We start from the raw sequence: 22,456 nt of genomic DNA, 5'->3' as shown, positions 1-22,456 counted from the left end.
ATTATCTGAAGGGGACCTACAAGAAAGCTGGAGAAAGCTGGGATTTTTTACAAGGGCATGTAGTAATAGGACGAGGGGGAATGTTTTTAAACTGGAAGAGGGTAGATTTAGATTAGATATTAGGAAGAAATTCTTTACTGTGATGGTGGTGAGACACTGGAACAAATTGCCCACAGAAATTGTGGAGGCCCCGTCCCTGGAAGTGTTCAAGGCCAGGCTGGATGGGGCTTTGAGCAACCTGGTCTAGTGGGAGGTGTCCCTGCCCATGGCAGGGGTGTTCGAACTAGATGGTCTTTAAGGTCCATTCCAAACTAAACCATTCTATAAGTATATGATAAAAGTTTAATGTTATTCTCGGTTGTTTTTTGCAAGTTGTAAAAGACTGCTGCTGAAGGCTGACATTGTTGTAAAATCAAAATTATGAGTGTGATATTTATACACAAAAATGCAACTTCTCTCCATTTTAAGACTCTATAAATGTGAAGAGAGGAATGACTACATATGTGGACAGTGCTCTCCACAGCTCTTCTTGTCTCTTGACCATCTCTAAGATGTCTGAAAAAGGGTACTGGTATCAATAGACTGAAGTGTGTTGATAGATTGAAATTTCAGCAGAATGCACCTCAACCAGAAAATGTTTCACAGCACACAGATTTTAATATGCAAAAAATAGCATATATCGATAAAAAGGATTTTAGTCAGAAAAAAACTTGATTATGTGGACTTTTGAAGTGACACGTTGGAACAGCAGACGTGATTCTGCTCCCATGAAATCTACAGAAGTGTGGACGGGACTGGAAATCTTTCTGGAGGTGATAGTTTGTTCAAATTTAATTAAATAGAGGTAAATGCTGTAAGGACACCATGAGGGGCAACTGCCCTCTGGGGGCTAGGCTGCTGGGATCATGGGGGCCTCCCCGGGGCAGCTGAGCAGGACGTGGTAGCCAGGGCCTGTCCCACCGCCCCAGCCAGGACCCAGGCAGCCGGGGGGCACCAGAGCAGCCCCAGCCCTGGGCATCAAGGCATCTCCCTGGGGACAGACCAAGGTTGGGCTGGGACATCAACCTGTGGGTAGGGTCATGATAGGTCCAGGATGGAGGGCAGGCTGTGGGGACAGGGACAGGCTGAGGCCAGGCCAGGACATGGGTCTGTGGGTGGGCCTGGCTCAGTGGGGCCTGTGGCTGAGCAGGGCAGAGCTGTGAGAAGCTGGGCTGTGGTGTCACTAGGGCCAAAGCTGAGGGCCCCAGGGAGATGGCATGGGGTCCTGGGCAGTGGGCATGGTGGGGGAGCCCCAGGGGTGGGCGGGCAGGGAGGTCCTCGGCACCCTGAGGGCCCTGATGGCTGCACGGCATCTAACATCCAGTGTTGTTACCCAAATTGGATAGAAGTTCTTTAACTGAAAGGTAGCAGTAAAGAGCATGGTACTGGTTTTGGGGTGCAGGAATTGACTTCAGGCTTGCTGTCCCGGAACATCTTCATGTTCTTCCATATGATAAGGGCAAGTACTATTAACGAATGACAGTATATTGTGACCTGGTGGTCTTCCAGCACCTACTTAATTAGAAAACAGATTATTTTAAGGGGAATCAGATTGTACCCATATTAATCTACAGAGTATCTGCAACACATAAATACCAAATTTGGGAAGGAAATGCCTTGGATTTAGTAGAAACAGCAAGGCAGACATAAATAAAATCAATAGTAGATGCAGCAAGATAGGTGTCAATAAAATCAAAACAATATGTAGGTTGTATTTAGATGATGAAGAAAAACTTTTGGATAGTGATAGCTGCCAAATGAAGCATGCAATATTCCCTATTTGAAACACTTAAAATGATACATTTTGTAAAAATTTATCTGTTCTGTATTGTTTGTTTATGTAGTTATAGTTGTCTGTTTATTAAAAGTCTGGGGGTATTATATTGTTTATACCCTATAGTGGTCCTGTATGTGTCATGATTTACCTAAAAAAAAATAATTGTATCACTCCAGTCACTATTTTAATTGAAATTGTGCTGCTCGCTCTCCCAGGGGTGTATTTACAGCAGTAAGGAGGTACTTCTTTGAGTTCAGTGCATTTCTCACTAGAGAATCAAGTTATATTAATAAAACATTTGCTTACGCCAATACACCTCTATGCTCATTGGATGTTATATCAATGATATATTTTCTAATTCAGAATTTTTCGTTCATATTTTTATGATCCTGTTCCTACCACTATTCTCACTGCATGCTCTTTGTATCAGATTTACCAATTGTGTGGTTGCGGAGGTAGTCAGTTCAGCAAACTGATCCAAGAGAGAATGAACCACCCCCCAAACCTAACAGTTATGTGTCAGCTCTCTGGACCATTTCACATACCTGTTGCCCAGCTGATGGGGTTGATGCAAAGAAAGAAAAGGGAATACTCAGGCATCTTGGAGCCACTGGCATAATTTTGACGGTAGCTTAAGGATACAGACAATACTAAATGCCAAATGACACTTGCAAATTGTGTTTCTAACACGGTTGTAATAAGTAATTTGGCAAAAATTTTGCTTCAGCTAAAAATGAATGTGTGCTCGCTATGGCTTCAGCTAAGATGGGTGTGTGCTTGCTATGCGTTTGGAAAAGGGATAGTTTTAAATAGGATATCAGACGAAAGCAACAGTTAGAACTACCGAAAATTTGCAGAACAAAGGGTGGTGTAGTTAGCTAAGATAACCACAGAAGTGTAAGGAGTGAAGAAGCCACAAGAAGGACATGGTGATAAAGACTTTGGCCCTCCCTCCATGGACTATCAGGAAGACCCCGGAGGAAGCATGCCGCCTGGGAGGGGGGCATGTTGCATTCCCAGAACTCATTGACTATGTATTTGGGGGTGGGTTGCATTCCCAGAACTCATTGTTTATGTATTTGGGGGTGGGTCGTGTTCCAAAAACTCATTGACTATGCAAACTATGTTCCAAGAAGAAACATGAATAATTATAAGGAATACGAAATAAAAACAAGCGGTTGTAAAGGGAAAAATGAGGCACAGGAGGAGAAACCCCCTGTGTAACTCCCAGCGCTGTAATAAATATTCTTTGCTCCACCGAATTTGCCCCGGACTAAAATTCAATACAGTGAGCGCGTTTCTCACAATTTGGGGGCTCGTCCGGGAGACCTGAAGCCCACGTTCGGAGCCTTGGACGGGTGAGTAGACTGGGACGGCGCGCCTCTGCTGATTTCAGCAATCCTCGGATTCTCCCCGCCCTCGGTGACGGACCAGCGGCAACAGCCCGGCGAAGGGGCTCGTGGACCAAAGAGGGGTCCCAGGGATAACCGCGGCAGCCGATAATACTTGTGCACGAGACCCGGGTAAGAAAATTGACTGTTAAGTACTACTCGGGCGGCTGGGTGACGGGGGATTGAGAGTGGTGTGAATGAGACGCGGACTAGATCTGCGAAGCGAGTGCGGAGTCTTTCTAACCGCGGTTCCGTATCTCCGCGAGGAGACCGGCCGGTGAAGAGACGAAGCGAAAGGCTGGAGTGAGAGATCCCCCGGGGAAAAAAATTGGGACAAGGGAAAAGTAAAAAGGAATTTAAGAGAAATTCCAGGAATACCTCCAGACAGTCCATTAGGGAGGATGTTGTTACAATGGGGGCAGGAAGGAAAGTCCTGCACCCGGGATAAAGATAAAGGAAAGAAGATTATATATATTGTATGTTTAAATGGACCAAAGAGCCCATAAGGCCAGAGAAGTATTGGCCAAAGTATGATTCTATAGAGGGGTGGCTGTGTCAAGCACTAAATGTATACGTTAACTCTAAAGAATCATTTGATGAAGAAGAAAGCAAGTATGCAGCGTGTTGGAAAGGAGCTGCAGGGATTTTTAAATGGGAAATACAAAAGGAGAAGGAGGAAGACCAGAGACCAGTCTGGGATCCTCTTGAATACTTACCTCCCCATATAACCCGGACCCTCCGGAAAGCGCAAAAGAGCCTCAGGTCCCCGTTAGAAGGGAAAGCCAGAGGAAATGGAGGAGGGAAGTGAGGACGTCCGTAGTGGAAGAAAATGAGAAGATGATGGAACCAATCGGGCTGCATCCTTTATGGGAAGTCCCGATGCCAGGAGTTCAAAATGGGGCAGGATTTGTGAATGTGCCCCTAACCAGTACAGAAGTCAAGAACTTTAAAAAAGAAATGAAGAAATTGTTGGAAGATCTCCTAAGTTTGTCAGAACAATTAGACCAATTTTTAAGTCCAAATGTATACACTTGGGAAAAAATGCAATCCATCATGGGAACTTTGTTCTCCCCGGAAGACAGATAAATGATTTGTTTAGCAGGGATGAGAATATAAGAAAGGAAAAACGTTCATAGAGTGGCGGGGGACCAAAAGTTATCCCTACAAAGACCTGATTGGAATCAAAATGACCCCGCAAGAAGGAGAAACGTGTCTGATTATCGGACGTTAATTATAAGGGGAATTAAAGAAGCAGCCCTGAGGGGGTCAAATGTGAGCAAAATTTTTAATAAGTAAATAAGGGAAAGAGGAATCTCCGACGGAGTGTTTGGAGAGGCTCCGAAGGAATATTCAGCAGTTTTCTAAGAATGACCCAGAGACTGTGGCTGGCCAGGAATTATTAAAAAGTAAATTTTGTCACCCATGCCTGGCCAGATATTAAGAAAAAAAAAAAAAAATGAAAAAGATGGAAAACTGGCATAAGAGAAGAATCAAGGAGTTGTTACGAGAAGCACAAAAAGTATATATGTGAGGCGCGATGAAGAGAAGCAGAGGGAAAAAGCAAAACTAATGGTAGCGACTGTAAAAGAAATAACAAAAACTACAGCGCTCCAGAATCCAAGGCCAGGGATGAGACCATACAAGATACAAGGAGCCCATATGCCACCGCTTAAAAAAGCCCATATGAATGAAATCAGGAGCCCCAGACGGTGGAAAGTGTTACTATTGTGGGCAAGAAGAACATTTTAAGAAAGAGTGTCCCAGGCGAAAGAGAGATCGAGCGTTACGTCAACAGGAAGAATACACTACGAATTAAGGGTGTCAAAGGCTCTACCTCCTGGGGGAAGAAAGAATTAGTGAGCCCTTGATAAATTTAAAATTAGGCCCCCAGGAGGAAATTTACACCTTTTTAGTAGACTCAGGAGCTGAGAAGTCTTGTATTATGAAATTGCCTTTGAATGGGAAGATCCAGACACCGGGAAGAAGCAGCAACTCCGCTGGACCTCCCTGCCTCAAGGATTCACAAAATCCCCAAATCTATTTGAACAGACACTAGAGAAAATTTTAGAGGAGTTCCAGGCAGAACCCAAAGTAAGAATCTTGCAATATGTAAATAATCTCTTGGTATCAAGAGAGAGAGAGCAAAAAGTCAGAAGGTGACATCGATATGTTTGCTGAAATTTTTTTTTAAGAACAAGAATTAAGAGTCTCAACAACAAAACTGCAGTTTGTACAAAAAGAAAGAAAGAGCATTTAATTAGTGAAAGAAAAAGAAAAATCAATCCAGAACCAATTACAGCACTAAGTGTCCCAAGAATGAAATGAGAAATAAAGAAGATTTTAAGGTTACTAGAGTACTGTAAATTATGGGTTAAAGGATACACTCAATCAGTAAAATTTTTGTATGACAAACTAGTAAAAGAAGGTCCAATAAAGTGGACAGAAGAAGAACAAGAGCAATTTAAAGAATTAAAGCAGAAGCTAATAAAAGTCCCGGTTTTAGCCCTCCCCTCCCTAGAAAAAACATTTCACCTTTTTGTAAACGCAGAAGAATGGATAGCGCATGGAGTCATAATGCAGGAATGCGTCGGAGAAAGAAAACCGGTGACATATCTATTCAAAATTAATAGACCCAGTATGTTGGGGGTGGCCCACATGCATACAGGAAGTAGTGGCCACAGCAATATTAGTAGAAAAAAGCCAAAAATTAACTTCCAGAAGAACCCTAATCGTACATATACCCCCCCACACTGTGAGAACTATCTTATCTCAGAATTCTGGCCGGTGGTTAACAGATTCCAGAATTTTGAAATACGAAACCATTTTAATGGAAAGGAATGATTTTACCCTCGTAGTAGACGGAAACACGAATCCTTCACAATTCTTGTATAGACAGACAAGTAGGAGATGGAACATGATTGTTTAGACTTTATAAATTACCAAACCAGGATAAGAGGAGACCTAATAAACACACTGATGCCCTATATATATATATATATATAAAACAAAAACAACAACAACAACAAAAATATCCAAAAAATTTTTTATAGACGATTCCTCCTGATGTATAGATGGAAAGAGAGCAAGTAGTTATGTCGTCATCAATAGGGGAAAAAAAAAAGCAGTAATTGAAGAAGGATTAACAGCGAATTAGTCAACCCAGAGTTGTGAACTATACACTCTGAAGAGAGCTTTAGATTATCTCCAGAGAAAAGAAGGCATTATCTATACAGATTCGAAGTATGCATACGGAAATTAACCATGAGAAGGAAGTCTGGTGTTTTTGCTTTGACAGGAAAAAGCCCTGGAGAGCTTTCAGAAGATGCATAAGAGTCAGTACTGCTGCATAAGAGCGAGAGACAGCAAAAGCCTTAAAAGTGCCTTCGGACTAGAGTGGCATCCAACCCCTTCGACCCTACTTTGCTGCGATTGTAATTGTTGCGTGTATATACGGTTTAAGTGTAATAATTGTAATAAGGTCATTTTAGGTCCCCGTGGCAGACAGGAGCAGTACCTCTCCCAAGTCTTCGATCTTTAGTGGATCTGATGTGAGTATACCCCAATAGATAAGTGTAAGTAGATTAGATATTATTGTTGCAGAATCCACAGAAAATTACGTAATGTGGACCAACCCAACCAGAATGTTTATAGATCCTTAAAATATCAACTCCAATACGAGTTCCAGGACCGAAGAAAAAAACCCTACTGTGCCACAAGAATCAGAGATACCGAACTAAAGAGGATGGAGGGCAAGACCAGGTTGGCCTCTGTACTCGCTGCCAAGAAGAACTATTTCTCGGCTGTTGGAAGCACCCCAATAGGCACGAGAGGTAGGAGTATAAGCCATGCTGGACCTCCACTTCTAGTGGTATTATCACTAGTGGTATCTCTAGTATCTGGTGACGAATGCCAGAAGTGCTCTCAGACGGTCTCCTGGAGTAGATAGTCCTTTTATACTATGACTGTGCACACGCATATCAATCACCAATGTTATACCGGTGAGAGTTTAAAAGTGTGCAAATACGGCGAACAAGAATATTGAGTTGTACAGAATTTAGGAATAGGTGGAACAAGATTAAAAGTAAGGTGTCCTAAAAGGAAAAAAAAAAGAGGCTCTGCTTCACTAAGGCAGGTCACTGGGATATTCCAGACAAAGAGGGAGTACAAGATATGGTGAAGGAAGAACTAGTGAAGGGCGTGACAAAGGTCACAAAACAGAGAAGAAAAAAAAATTAAAAGTACAAAACAAGAGCATATACCAAGAAGCTGCAAAAACAGTTACAAAAAGAGTTAGGATTCCCCACTCTTGGACAAAACTTGTTTTTAAATCTAGCAACAGACATAGCTAAAGAATGAAATGTGACTGACTGCTGAGTCTGTGGGGGGACCTTTAATGACTGAAGAGTGGCTGTGGAGATGTGCAAGTTTGAGTCCGATTGAAATCCTGGAATGGAATTATACCCTCACTTGTTTGACTTGGGAAGGGGGGAACTTTTCAGATCGAATGGGGGAGACCCCATGTAAAAAATAAAGTCTTAAAAATAGATTCAAATTTCACCCGAACTTGGTTTCCTTAAAAACCAAAGTCATACCTAACGTTTCAAAACGAAGCCAAAAATTGTACCCGGTGTCCTAGTTTGAGGTAAAACAGAACCAATTTTGTTCAGTAACTTCGTTTCTTAATGAAAACATTCTGTCGGTCCCATCTGGGGTCCGCCAAGTCCCAGTAGCGGATTTTGGCCTAAACCACGACACCCGGGTACCAAAAAGTAGTCTCTTTAAACGTAAGAAGGAGGGTATGAATCCATTCTCAGGAATGAAAAACAGCTCACAATATTAAGAGAATGTAGAAGATACAATGAAAGAGTTTTAGCAGGCACCGGATGAGTTGTTCTGGATATGTAAAAACTGGGCATTCTAAATTCAATGGTAAATGCCAGTTGGTGAAATGAATTACTGAAAATAGCTTGGTGGAAGAAATTAAGACTGATTCTGCTGTGTGCCTTTTGAAAGTTTATTATTTCTGCCTTGTTTAACTATCCTGTTTCATAAGATTAATTCACAGTGTAGTCCAAAGACTGCAAGTGGCAACCACTCCTCAGAAAATCATGATCTTGAGAAAAACCAAGAAAGAAGAAAACTTCGAAGAAGCCACTCAAATTCTTGCTAAAATAGAAGAATCCTGCGAGATAAATGTAAAACGCTTCAGCAAAATTAGATGATAAAAAGAAAAAGGGTGGAATTGTAATAAGTAATTTGGCAAAAATTTTGCTTCAGCTAAAAATGAATGTGTGCTCGCTATGGCTTCAGCTAAGATGGGTGTGTGCTTGCTATGCGTTTGGAAAAGGGATAGTTTTAAATAGGATATCAGACGAAAGCAACAGTTAGAACTACCGAAAATTTGCAGAACAAAGGGTGGTGTAGTTAGCTAAGATAACCACAGAAGTGTAAGGAGTGAAGAAGCCACAAGAAGGACATGGTGATAAAGACTTTGGCCCTCCCTCCATGGACTATCAGGAAGACCCCGGAGGAAGCATGCCGCCTGGGAGGGGGGCATGTTGCATTCCCAGAACTCATTGACTATGTATTTGGGGGTGGGTTGCATTCCCAGAACTCATTGTTTATGTATTTGGGGGTGGGTCGTGTTCCAAAAACTCATTGACTATGCAAACTATGTTCCAAGAAGAAACATGAATAATTATAAGGAATACGAAATAAAAACAAGCGGTTGTAAAGGGAAAAATGAGGCACAGGAGGAGAAACCCCCTGTGTAACTCCCAGCGCTGTAATAAATATTCTTTGCTCCACCGAATTTGCCCCGGACTAAAATTCAATACAGTGAGCGCGTTTCTCACACGGTTTAAAACTAAGCTAAAATCGAGGTTGCCATTGGTTGCTCTTATTTCAGTCCTGCTCTGCTTCTGTCTTATCCTTTTGTCCTCCTATCTTTATGCTTATCTTGAAGTAAGCCAGGGAGCTAAACCAGCTGGAAGCCATCTTTCATAAAGTTAGCCTTCAGGGGGTTTAGCTCCCCTTACCAGCTCATGGCAGAGTGACATGTGGCACTGCTATGCAAGGTTGAGGGCACGAGTGGGTGAATGGAAGCAAGAAGGGGAGCAGGAGGGAAGCAGCTCTGATTTTGACAATGTAAACTGTCACAGACTACACCTTGTGAAAAGGGTGTGCCTAAGCTGCATATGTCAAGTGCTGAGATATTCCTGGAACCAAACATTTCTTTCATAGTTCTGGTCACTCATATGCCATATGCACGACTATTTTGGATTAATGCATAGATAGCTAATATCCCTAGTTTGTTCTATACTGCCTGGTTTAAGTTTGCTGCCTTGAGCACACCCTGGGAATTCCACTATGCACACAGAATCTAACAGCCAGTGGTCTACAGCTAGTAATTAGTACTATTTAACAGCTGCTAAGCAGGATAATAGCCTGTTATCCTTGAAGATGTCTAATACAAATCGTAATTACTTGCTTACTGGTTTCTAAACCAGCTGGCGTAAACCTGCTTTGCATGGTGTGAGAGTTAAAAGAGGGATTGAGTCTTGCTTCATATGGAATATAAGTCAGCAGTAATTTGATTTATGCCACTTAAGTAACATTGGCATAGGATCAACATAAATGATGAGTAAAACAGAGGGGGTGTGCAGTTTGTTCAGCAGAAAAATTGTGTTGTATGCAAATTCTTTAACTTTCACTGTCACACCAGGGAAAAGCATGGGATGGTAAAATTTTTTTTCAAATTAAGCTACTGACCACAGGATGAGTTATTTTGGTTTTGTGTATTTCAGTATTTATCATTTAATGACTACAGGATCGGAAAATTGCAAAGTCTGAAATAAATGTAACTTATTTAGTAAAATATTGTGAAGATCTGAAACTTTAATTCAATTTTACAAATATTTGAATGTACAATCAGGTGTGTCAGTAGCAGAAAAATTACACCAGTAATTTGAAAAGCTTTCAAATTGACAGATATTTCTGAGGTGAACTCATTGGGGTGTGAGCTTTTGTGATAACTGACTGTAGCCTGTTGCAATGTTCTTGCTGTTTTTCATTACCTTTGTCTGGACCTACATGAGAACCCATGCATGGGAAATGGATAAAATATGTATATAGAATGCAATTGGTGACCTAAATGCTAAAATATTAGGTTCCTTTTTTTTTCTGTATTTTTAACCTTGAAATATATAACACACATAAGCTAGTTGGAGGTGAAAACTTTGAGAAAAGCCTTATTTAAGTTTACTATATGATCAGCTACCTTCTCCTAAGGTTAATTTTAGAGTGTTCATCTTATAGTAAATTTTAAAAGGTTTGGGTTTATTGTAATTTTGTCTCACTAACAGAAATTCAAAATTCAGTCAGGTCTGTGCTACAGCTATTTTGATGACACAGCTATTTTGGCCTGGGAAGTAGCTATGCTGAAAAAGACCTGCTGTGCTATCAGCTATGATGACAGAAGCAATGTTTTTAGCTAAGCATGTGTTATTTTGTGAGGTGGCGTTGAATAATTTCAGCAACAGCTCTGGATTATATACAGGTCTTAGTTACAGGCAGGTAAAATCATAGCTTTATAAACAAGTGAGACAGACCTTACTGCAGCAGTTTTCTCCCTGTGACCTGGCCAAAGCTCTAGCTCTGGAAGAGTTAATTCAAAATGGAGGCAAACCAAGGGATCACCACCATTGCCTGGTGCCCTGGGGTGCCCTCTTGCAGCAATATCTTTGGGCCACTTCCAATCTTCTCTAAATTACTGTGATTTACCCCACTGTTTTCTTCTGTCAGTGTAGAAACAATCAGTGTATGTATTTGCAAGTAAATTATGTAAATTAGGATACTCCTATTTGAAAGAATAACTGTAAAGCAGAAAGGAGTTGGATACTGTGAACTGAAAAAGAAAGAATACTTAAGGAATAAATATCTTAGAAAAGAAAAGAAAAAAGAGAAATCATATGTAGCTATTAGGTAATATGACTCACTTATTTTTAAATCCTGTTCTTCTGAAATTATCTCAGAGTCTACAGTGCTTTTCCATGTGAATATCTGTCTTTTCAGAGCCTTAAAAACAGAGGTGTTTTGCCTGCCATATCACAAGTTAACTCAGGCGTGTCATGTTTGACTGCAGCCCATTGTCACTTTTGTGTAAGGAGATAAGTTAATTTGTATCACTGTGCTTGGGAACTGTAAGAGGCAAATACTAGCATTTTTTAGGCCAGTAAATTTTATGCTTTAATATTTTCCAGTGGAGGCACAGACTGCAATAAATTTCATGTACATAAAAGTGAAATGAAGAGGGGGGAATTTGCCTGAATAAGAAGTTCTAAATTTAGCAGTTATTAAGTAATGGTAGTCTCTAAACTCATGAATTATTCTATGCCTACAATGATAGAAATATCTGTCCCACTGAGGGAACTGAGACCCTCCTCATGGAGCCCATTGGGGTTTGACTTGGTGTCTGTGTGGCTCAGAGACATAACCGTTATTTTTTATGTGGTTTTCCAGTTCAAGGTACCTCAGATAACAGTAGGGCTGCGCCCTTGACCTCCAGAGTGACAGTGTGTTCGCAGAAAGCTGTCAGGGTTGCTGAATGCCTGGGCATGGACGTATAATAGTTGAGGGTGCAAGGCCTGGTGGGAAAGTAGCAGAGGATTAGGCAGAAAGGAAGGGACCCATCTTGTCATGTGCTTACCAGTGCTGCTTGAAGTTCACTCCAGTGGAGTGATCGAGCCCCTGAACTGCTTCCAAGCCTGGAGTCTGATTGGTTTCTCCACAAAGAAAGCATGGGATAAAACTAATGTGTGTTTTGATCTGGGCCTAACATTAAAGCCCAGATCAGGGGCTGTAGGACTACCTCTGTCATTCTGTTTCGTTGGTGGCTTAGTTTGTTTCTTTTCAAGATAATGTTGTGTTGGATGGAGCTCAGGAATCAGCCTAATGATTCACATCACACTTATAAATGCAGCAGAGAATCAATGGCCCAGTTGCTTTGAGGTCATGGTAATCTGATTCTTGGCTGCCTAAAAAGTTATAAACTACGGGAGCTCTGCCAGGGTGGATGGAAGCGTCAACCCTATCCTTATCAGTGCTGTGTTCCAACAGTGGATATTATAGCTTGGGTATGCAAGGCTAATACTCTCAAATTCAGCTGGTATGAAAGTCTTTTTCCTCTCTTCATTTCTGCATTCTGTGAAGGGCATAACACTTAGCTGTCCAAATGTTGTATGTGTTTCTTTTATGGTTTGTTGTCTTTAGTCTTTACGCAGCAAAGGTGGGAATATATTTCCAAGAGGTCTTCAGAAAATGAGAAGTAAGATGAGGTTAGAACAAGTTTGACAGATGTTGCCAGTGATCGCTGGAAATATTTCAAGGATGGAAAAAGCAGTAGGATTACAAATCAGTTCCTTGAAAAGCCCATTAAGGGCATGACTGCTCTGAATAAGCATGGGGAACGGATGGCTAGAGCTTGCTTTGAAAGAAAAGCAACAGCTATTGCACTGGTAATGATGTGGTAACAGTATTGCTACTGTAAATGTGTTACGTAAACAAGACAACCTAAAAGAATGTTTAAATTACCAATAGTGGTACTCAGATTTTAAACTAATCATAGCAAAAGTGTTAGGTAAATATTTTTTCAAAGACTGCATTCACCAAAAAATTGTGACATCTTGCTTGGTTTCATTTGCTGTTCTGATTAAGAATAACTTACCAGCGATTGGCATTCATCTGTTCTCATGCAGCTGAGTTATATAGCAGGTTCCTCCTAAGTACCTCTGGTATAAGCTGAAAGTACAGAGTGACTACTGAGAAATAAGGAAAGAGTACTAAAGAGGCATGAAGGTGGAAAGAATTCTAAGTGGCACATCTACACAGAGTTGAAGATGCCAGCATTGGGCCACAGGAGTAAAGGCCAAAATAGGACACTTCCTTAACTGGTGGAAGTGGAAGGGGTGGAAGTATGCTATTTCTCTTCTTTCAGTATCACTTCTGTTGTCCAGTGGTCCAGTTTCATGTTCAATTTATGCCCAAACTCGCTAAAAGTAGTGGCTACCCCATTCTTCCTATTCATACCCATTACCCAGTGCCACATTCCCAGATTGTTGGTCTATTTGAAAACTAATCTTTGCCTTGTGCCAGTGAGAGGCAAGTGGCAGAAACATGCAGCCTGAGGCAGGAGGAGAATGGGATAATCCATTCCAGCAACAGCACGGTTTTAGCTAGGCTTCTGCAGTAAGTCATGTTTCTGCACATAATGAACAAGTAAAGCCTTCTAGTTAGAGTTTTTCCTGCTAAACTATACAGAACAAAAATAGATGTTAACAGGAACGAAGTTTACGCTAGCTAGTTGCTACTCCCCAGTGGAACGATTAATAGAAATATATACTGGTACTCTATCTATATCCAGCACAGCAGATGGCCAACGGTTAAGTTCTACATATGTTAGGCACTTTTTTTTTTTGTCTTTTCTGTTACTACTAAAACTGGGTTTGCTGTGAATGCAACATTACCCAGCTCCTAAGTTACCATCAGTAGCTTATCACTGGTGAGTTATTGATAGCCCTGGGCCATCTGAATTCATCTTCCAGGCTCTGCTGTCACTTCAGATCTGTGCTGCTTTTGTCTGCAGCATATAAGGTCATAGATAGTTCTACATGCCAGAGTAGCTAGATGCTGTTCAACATAGCCGAGCGTAAGTAGTAGTTATTGCCGTATATATCAAAATCTTAACACATTACACAGCAGAGTTATACAAAGCTAAATTAAAGTAAAACCTCTTAGGTAATTGTCACCTTGCCATTAGCCAGTTGCTATAACAGCTAAAAAAGTTAAAACAAAGCTCCAAGCAGCCCAGGATAAGCCCAGACAACGTAAGCCTTACAGCCTTAGTCCCACATGTGAAGGTAGTGCAAGACCTGTGGCTGGTAACAGGCACAGCAATACAGTCTTTACTGGATTGTAAGGCTACGTAATAAGTAGTAATCCAGTCAATACAGCCAATGGAGTGTGGAAAGCTATTCAGCTTACCAGAATCGTTTAGTTAAAATTGTAACATTGGGCATATGGAAAAAGCTACCTTGAGTATTATCTTTCTTTACTGTTGAGGCTTTATAACTCCAGTGCTTTTTAAAACACTTTTATTTGATATGAAATTAGGTGTGAAATTCTGCTCTAAGTAGCTGATAATTTTGTGTGTCAAATCTAAAAGACATCAGAGAAAGGATGGACCTGTTTATACACACAAAGGAAGGGCTTGAGAGTTTACTGAAAATTTTACTCTCATTTTTTTTTCAAGTAAACATCAACTTCCTGCCTTAAAGCCTGTTTTCAGTCTCCTCATCTTTTCTGGAGAATTCTCTTCTGTGAAAGATTACAAATAAAATAAGTTTTCAAATAAAGTCTTGTGAAAACTTCCTTAAAAATTGCATTAATTAAGAGATATATAGCATTTCTGGAATATAGTTATCTATGATTTTCCATTCTCATTAGGGTAATTTATCCCAAATTACTAGCAGTAATGAGAGTCATTCTAACAAAAGGAAAAAATAAATATAAGGTGAATATTTTCCTGCTGACTAGTAAAGTCTTAAGTGAATGACGTGAGATGCATGTTAGGGGGTGGGATTTTCCTTCTGTTAGCTTCTTTTCTTTATTTTCTTTTTTGTTGTGTTTTGCAGGGGGGGTGATTTCAAGGAAAAAGGAACGTTTTTTACTTGTCTTTATATGCAGAGGAATGCAGCACATAATCCTGATTCAGAACAAAGACTTTTGCCCAGTTGAAAGGAGATTTTGCATTTCTTGCCCTGGTAATCTTTGTGAGATAAATTTCCCGAAGCAGTGATTAAGCTGCATTCAACAATGAGGAAAAATAAACCAGACAAAGAAAAGAACTACTGAGCTTTTAGCCACTTATCCTATTTTTTTTGTATGTGACTTGATCATTTGCTTATGGTCATAGCTATTTAATATTCTACTTTAAGGTCAGAGTTTATGTATTAATTCTTTATGTTGTAGTCTTGGTCTGCATTTCTGCTGGGGGAAAAACAAGGCAAAATAATTCGTTCTTATGAATATCAATTTCAGATCTAGAAATGGTCTGTCATTTTTTGATTTCAACAGCAAGGTGTTGCTAAATGGATCTGGAAAGGCACAGCTTCTCTATAAGAACCAAGTCTTTGGAGGTTTGATGGAAGGAAGAGACTCAATATATTGTCCATGTTTTCTATACCCAAGTAGCCACAGGTTCTTTCTGTCACTTGGTTACTATTTTAGGCTCCAGATGAAATCCTTGTGGAATATTTTTAGAAAATCGGTTTGTCAACCCTCTGACCTTCCCATGTGTCCTGCTCCTACCAAAAAAGAGAGGTCTTCATGTTCTGTCTTTGCTTAGAAGGACCTTGCTAAAAGCCACTTTTGGTAATTCCAATACTCTTAATGATTGAGTTCATCTCAATGACCCAACAAGAAACTCTGCATTTTATTTTTGTTGGGGTTATTTTGTGCCATTAGAGTCTGTTCCTGAATGCAGAAGTAGCCAGAGGTAAATTATGTGTAAGACCTTTTGCGAATGGTGGAAAGGAACGGAGCCTTTTGGTCAGCTTACCCTATCTTGTAGAAACACAGACTGAGGATGTTATTTCGTTATCAGCTTTAGCCAGTGTAAGACTTCTGCCACCAAAATGGACTGTGCTTTCTCTGTCTCTACATGTGTGCATTTGTATGCTCTGTGCTGGTGCTTATGGAGCTATGCAGTCAGCCACATTGATGAGGCTGAAAACTAACCCTGCCAGGAGAAAGAAAAAAAAAATCAAAAGAGACTTATTGGACTTACTGGTCCAGTTGAATGTACAGCGGCATAGTTGAGGAGAGCTGACACAAAGGAAAAGTGGGCCACACGGTGGCTAATACGCCTTCCCCCCTTTTGACAGCAGTGCAGTCTGTGAGAATACGCTATAGAGACAGCATTTTCAAAGAATTATATACTCTCAGCAATGTCATCAGTTAAAGCCTCCTTGAAAACAGAATTATAGCAGTTTAATAATTCCTGCAAATCACACTTTTAAGCACCATCTACCTTAATTCCCATATTTGCAAATGAGACTATCATTGCAGGTGGAACCAAGCCATAGTTCACATTTTTAACTTACACACAGAATCCATAAGAAAGAATGCTGCATAAAAATACTATATTAAGTGGCTAGGAGACTGAAATGGGTGGAATTTATTTTTTTTTTCCCTGAAAAGCAGGGATGGAGGAAGGGAAACAACTTGGAGTGTTAATTTGTTCACGTGAAATCCTGATGGGATTGGCAGAATGAAATTACTTTCAGAACCTTAAGAAATCTTCTGTGATAAGGAATTTGTATTTTCTGGCCTTCTAAAGAAATGGCATAACATAGGAACATTGAAAATATTAACTCTTGAGGAGGATGTAGTTGCACACCTATTTAAGGAGGAAGGATTTACAATAAGGTCTTTACTCAGAAAAATCTGAGGTAGAGGAAGCATCTCCTTATGTGGTCAGCAATTGCAATTTAGGTATTAGAAGGAAGGAACTTACTTCTGAGCCTTTATTTTTAGTGTTCTCTTGTCTGGATGAAGACAATTGTGTACCTTAGTATTGGATTGGCGGATCTCAGAGCAGAAAGAAATAATTTGCTTTTTGTTGTTCATCCATTTTTCCCAAGGTTATGAAAATTTTTAAATATTTCTCTACCTTCCCACTCTGCTTCAGTGCTTTTCATCTTGCTTGGCAGTTGTTGCAGTTCATTTATTCTATGTTACTTAATGTTCCACTTCTACCTTTGGTGGACATGCTGGGGACAACAGTGACTTCTAATAGTAGTTAGCTTTCAAAGTGGCGTTTGCCAGAACATAAAAGTCTTTTACAGATATCTAAAGTAAATGAAGCAAAACCTTTGGTGAGGAGAAATAGGTACCATGGAACTATTTATAAAGTAGGAATTTATACAATGATTTGGACCGATGTTTGATTTTCAAAGTTTAAAAAAGAACAAAAGATTGAATGGATTTGTATAACTATTACAAATATTTGTCCAATATACCAGTGTGTTTACTGTGTGAAGTACTTAGTAAATATGATGCCAAGTCCTTCCTATTCTTTCTTTTTCATTTTACAGGTTTGCAACCATTTAGCCAAGTTTTCTTTCTTAGGCTGAATTTTTCTTGGGCACCTGGTCAAAAACTTAACAAGAAAACATTGCTTGTGTAAATTGACAGTCTCTGAAAAGAAGACCCCTTTCAAATAGGTCAACTGAATGTTTGAATGCTGTGAGAAGTTTAAATGTATAGTGAAAATGGAGTTAAAAGATATTCTAGAGGGAAGGAAAACATACAAAAGATGCATAGATAAGGAAGAGAGGTTGTCCATGAGTCTCTTTACAGATTTGCAGAACTTAGAAGAGCCTTGTAACAAATTTATGGCCCTCCTGTAGGACAGACACTGCAGGGGAACAGATTTCTGGGGCACTCAGAACTTAAAACTTCTATGCAGACCTTTGCACAACTCCATCCAGGAATGCTAACTAGGAATTAAAACCAGGATTTCCAGATGATGGAAATCACACTGGAAATATTATTGGCAGTTATTCTCCTGGAGGGAGGCCTTATAAAAGGGTTCTTGCTTCCAGTTTAGAGAAGACAGGGTTCCAATGCTGGTGTGGATTCCCCAGATAATGTCTGGCCTTGTTACTGCGCAATTCTGCTCCAGGAATGAACACTGGTAGCAAGAGTTAGTCAATGCTTTGATTCTGAGTGAAAAGGTTATAAAGGCAATAAAGACCATGGGGAAAAAGTGCTGAATTTTCACACTTGAGTGAGCACCACTATGAAGGGTTGTGGTTTTGCTTGGCTTTATAAGCCTGTTTTCATTTCAAAGGGTTTTGATACATGTAACTGCGAGTGGAGCTTGACTCCAAATATGGTTTTAAGAATTCTGCTGCGTCAGTGATCTGACAATGCACTGGAAAGGTTAAATTGAGTGCAGATCATTTACCTTTGGTATGATGATTAATTTCAAGTGATATAAGTTGTGAACACTAGTTTCAATTATTTACAGAAAAAGCCAACAAATCTCATGGGAACGCTACAAATTAAAATAAAAACAGTTGACTGTGATTTTGCTCCCAAATGAACTAATCAGGTGATTGTAACCTTGAGAGAGGGTCTCTCCTCCAGCTCTCTCCTCCCCTCTCCTGTGTACAGAACTGACACGCTCATCTGTCCGCTTGAGAAGTCCTTGATACTGTTCATATTTAACATCATTATCAAAGGTCCTTTGCTTCCAGGCTGAGCCATTAAAATAGATGAGATGGGAAACGCTGACATGATAGTTTTACAAATGTTATCTGAGAGGTTTGCATATATTATTAAATCTCTTAATGAAGATGATGAAGAATCAGCCTATTAACAGCTCAGAATTAGCTGTATTGCTGCATTAATTTTTGTTCCTCTTTTCTTTGATATTTCAGTGCTACGGCTGTTGAAGGATGGTGCTGACCCTCACACGCTAGTTTCCTCAGGAGGCTCCTTGCTCCATCTGGTAAGAGTGATTGAAGATTAGCGTTAGTGACTGTGGATAAATGTGGTGGGATACTGAGTAGCAGATTGGGCATATTAACAAAAAGAAAGGCTTAGCAATAATTTTTTTATCTACACTGCCCTCCACGGTGATTATGATTGCATCCAGCTATGCGTGTGAAATAAATGGCCATTTTCAAATTGCTTATGAAAGGATGGATCATGCCATAGGAATGATAACTAACAGAGTAGAATGAAATGTTTTATTTATAAATTGCCTGTGCAGTAAGAAGGAACAAAGGAAATATTGCTTGATTCTGAAGATAGAATTATATGGTTCAGAGATTCACAGATTCTATGTGAAAAACACCATGATATAACATTCTTCCTTTCAGTTTTGTGCGTATTTTCTTGCACCAATTTCATATGTGTTGATATTTAACACATTATCTGCATTTAATTTATTATTATTTGCATAGCAATTTAGATTAAGTAGCCAGAAGATAAAAGGAAAACAGTTTGTATACAATGACCAAAAGAGAAGCAAAATGTAAGGGCATGTGGAAGAAAGATTGACAGGCAAACAGAAAGGAAATACTGCAGAGGTAAAATTTTGGCTTTGCTGAAGTCAATGGCAGAACTCATCATAAATTCCTAAGTGTTATGATCCTTTACTTTGGTCTGTGATGCTTCAATTGGAGACATGCTTTCTATTCAATGTGAAACTATTTTAAGATACTCGGATCCAAATTCATTGCATAATGCTGCTAGAATAAAAGTGACTTCACAAATACAAAGGCATAACATCTAGTGAAAAGTCTGCTTGAAGAGTATTTAATTTTAGAACAGTTGAATTAAGTTTCTCATAGAATGTACACAAAATAGAGCAATTTCTTGATGAAAAAAACAGGATCCTGTGATGTTACTGGACTCCAGCACACCTGCGACCATGCACTTGCAAGATGTAGTGTTTCCCTTGTGCAATCAATCTGTGTTTTCCGTCTTCCATGGCCATGCTGCTTACCAAGGACTTTGGGAAATAAAGACCTAGGTAAGGGGAGGGTGCAGTAATGACTTGGAACAGAGCAAATTTAAGTTCGCTTTCCTCTCCTCCAAATATTTGCCTGCTGCAAAAGTGCTCAATCACTCTTCAAAAATGTAGCCCGCACGAGGTGTTATCTTTGGGATTCCCAAAACTGAGGTTTCCCAAATCTTATCCTGTGCTGAAAGCCCTAGGAGACAATCAGTGTGGCTGATGTGACATCTGTCTCACTGGCATTCTGAAATAGAAGAAAGAACAACCCACCTTTAGGGATTTTAGGCTGCTTTGTCTAGTTCAGTTGACGCACACTTTTTAACTGGAGATAAAATCTACAGATGGACTGTGTCTTTTTACATTTCCTGATCTTCTACACTACACCCCAATTCACGGTCACATTCAGTATCTATCCACTGGTGCCTGATGCTTCACAGACACATACATGCTTCAAAAGGTGGGAAAGCTTCCTGCAGTAAGATATTTGCAATAGAGAACTGTATGTAATCCGCTGCCTCAGTTTAGTCTGAGTTACTTGTAAGTACTCATAATTCATCCACAGGAAAATACTGGTCCTATTGGAGTTGGGGGCAAACCTGACATCAACGAAACTTGAATTTGACCCTGATTTGGGAGCAGTACAGATAGGAGAGTCATGATACAGGGAAACAGATAATCCAAATTTATTTTCCTGCAACGGCTCAAAATAGTAATTTAGCATACATCTTTTTTACATTTTTAAAGCCCACTCAGATCTGTTCTAACTACTAGTTTTACCACTGTAATTCTATGTAAGCTGCTTTCTTGAAAGGGAAGCTTGATCAGTGTTTATTCTCTCCAGTTGTAGGGTAAATGTTTTTATTCCAGAATGAATGGAAAATATATTTGTGTTCACATTTTACTTAACATCTGACTCGTGACATACTTCCTTTTTCTTTTTCCATTTCTGTTGACCACCAAAATGTGATATATTTCTAAAAAAAAATAATCTAATGTGACACGTCGTAAAGATTCTGTTGCTATCTCTGTAGAGAGTATCCCAATATGGTTGAATCTCAGAGAAGCCATGGGAGCTTCAAAGGTATTCACTGAACTCTCATTAAACTCCATGAGAGGAGAAGTACCGAAAAAGAAAGTACTTGTCTGAGTTTCCTATTCATCGGGAAGCACATAGTGTCATATCAATTCATGCAGGCAATCACCCAGCCCGCCCTAGTAAAAAAGTATATGAGTGCCAATTTTCTCCTGGAACTTTGAGATTGCCCGATTTCTTCACAAAATCCGTTAAACAAGAATCAAAGAGCTGCCTCAATTAAATTGCTGTTACAAATCTAAGCTGTTTTCAAACTGGTAACTAATCACAAAAGGCTTTATGTCTATTATTAATACACAAAATGGCTCAGTGACATCTGTCATTTGTTTTGTGTGGAAGCTTTGTAGAAACTTCTTTGCTTAACAATGCCTTGAAAATCTGATTGGTATGAGATTATATTCATCTGTATTTTAAAATGTCTTATCTCTGATTTGTTAAAATTTGAACATTGAACAGCTCAGTGTAAGTTATACTACTGATACATTTAATGACACAGATGCAACACGACAAAATGTCTGTTTCTAGAGCTGTCAGATAAGTTACAAACTAAAGAAAATACATCAGAACTTAACTTCTCTTCTACAATTTAATGGTCAGTATGTTTGGAAATCGTTTAAAGCAGGACTGCTTTTTAGCTTCGTAGAGTTTAATTTTCATCTTCTGAGTTATCTATACTTATAATAGCAGTAGTACATGCAGCTTCCTCATTCAGTTGAATATCTCAGCTATGTCTTGACTTCACAGTGGAATGCAGTTAAGCCCTTTCCTTCTTTCCCTTTTCCTCCAGTGTTTCCTTCTTTCCAGTTCCTCCAACAAACGGGATGCCATGGTGTGGTTCCACATGGGATACAGACATAACAACATAATTATTTAACCCTCATTTGCAAATTATCTGCAGATTTCACTGTATTTGTACCCTCACTGTATATGTGTGCTTTTTGGGACAGGGAAATATGCCACAGCTTTAAATATTGGAAGAGGCATAGATATTAATGATTATATTTGAAGCATCTAAGTATCTAATGCAGAAAATTAGTCTCCCTGTAGCCTCTTTCCAGTGGGGAAACAGAGAGGATCCTTCTCTAAAGAGTTACTGAGATTGTATGTTAGGCCAGAGTTAGCTTAGATGCTCTGATTGTCTTTTAAAGTATTATCTGTAAACACATCCATAAAAACTCACAGATATGACAGAGGAGTAAGCTCAAAACAATGGCTAAGGCAGTTTCTTCTTCTCTGCCAAAATTAGTGACCACAATCATCAAAACAAAACAAAGTATACAAACACACATGGGTGCAAACCACCTTCCTCCCCACCCTCAATACAATGTTAGTGTGCAAAGTATTGACGTGTCAGAGAGACTTGAATAGGAATCAGTATAGTTAGTGGATTGGAAATAGCAGTGGTTATGGAGAGGTGTGTATTATTGCTATGAACTGCATAAAAGGCAGAAGTTCACATACGTGTGGACATAGGTACATGTGGGTGTACATATACTTCGATGCCCGTGCTCATGATGTGATCGTCATGCACTGATGCCTGTGCACCGGTTTAGGATGACAATATTGAA

The 22,456-nt window shown here is 39.7% G+C and overlaps 1 protein-coding gene across 1 annotated transcript in view; it reads left to right on the top strand.

Annotated features, from left to right (window-relative positions):
* Positions 1–22,456, top strand: part of MYO16 (myosin XVI) — a gene marked incomplete at both ends in the record, with an annotated part of 331,914 nt that overhangs the window by 40,230 nt on the left and 269,228 nt on the right. Inside the window, 1 exon segment of the mRNA XM_082498511.1 lies at positions 18,711–18,781. Coding sequence (XP_082354637.1) covers positions 18,711–18,781 — 71 coding nt within the window.

The sequence above is a fragment of the Vanellus vanellus genome (genome assembly GCF_965231255.1).
Source record: "Vanellus vanellus genome assembly, chromosome: 1".
Classification (NCBI taxonomy): domain Eukaryota; kingdom Metazoa; phylum Chordata; class Aves; order Charadriiformes; family Charadriidae; genus Vanellus; species Vanellus vanellus.
The sequence above is the reverse complement of the archived record's forward strand: the minus strand, read 5'-3'. Positions and strand labels throughout refer to the sequence as shown.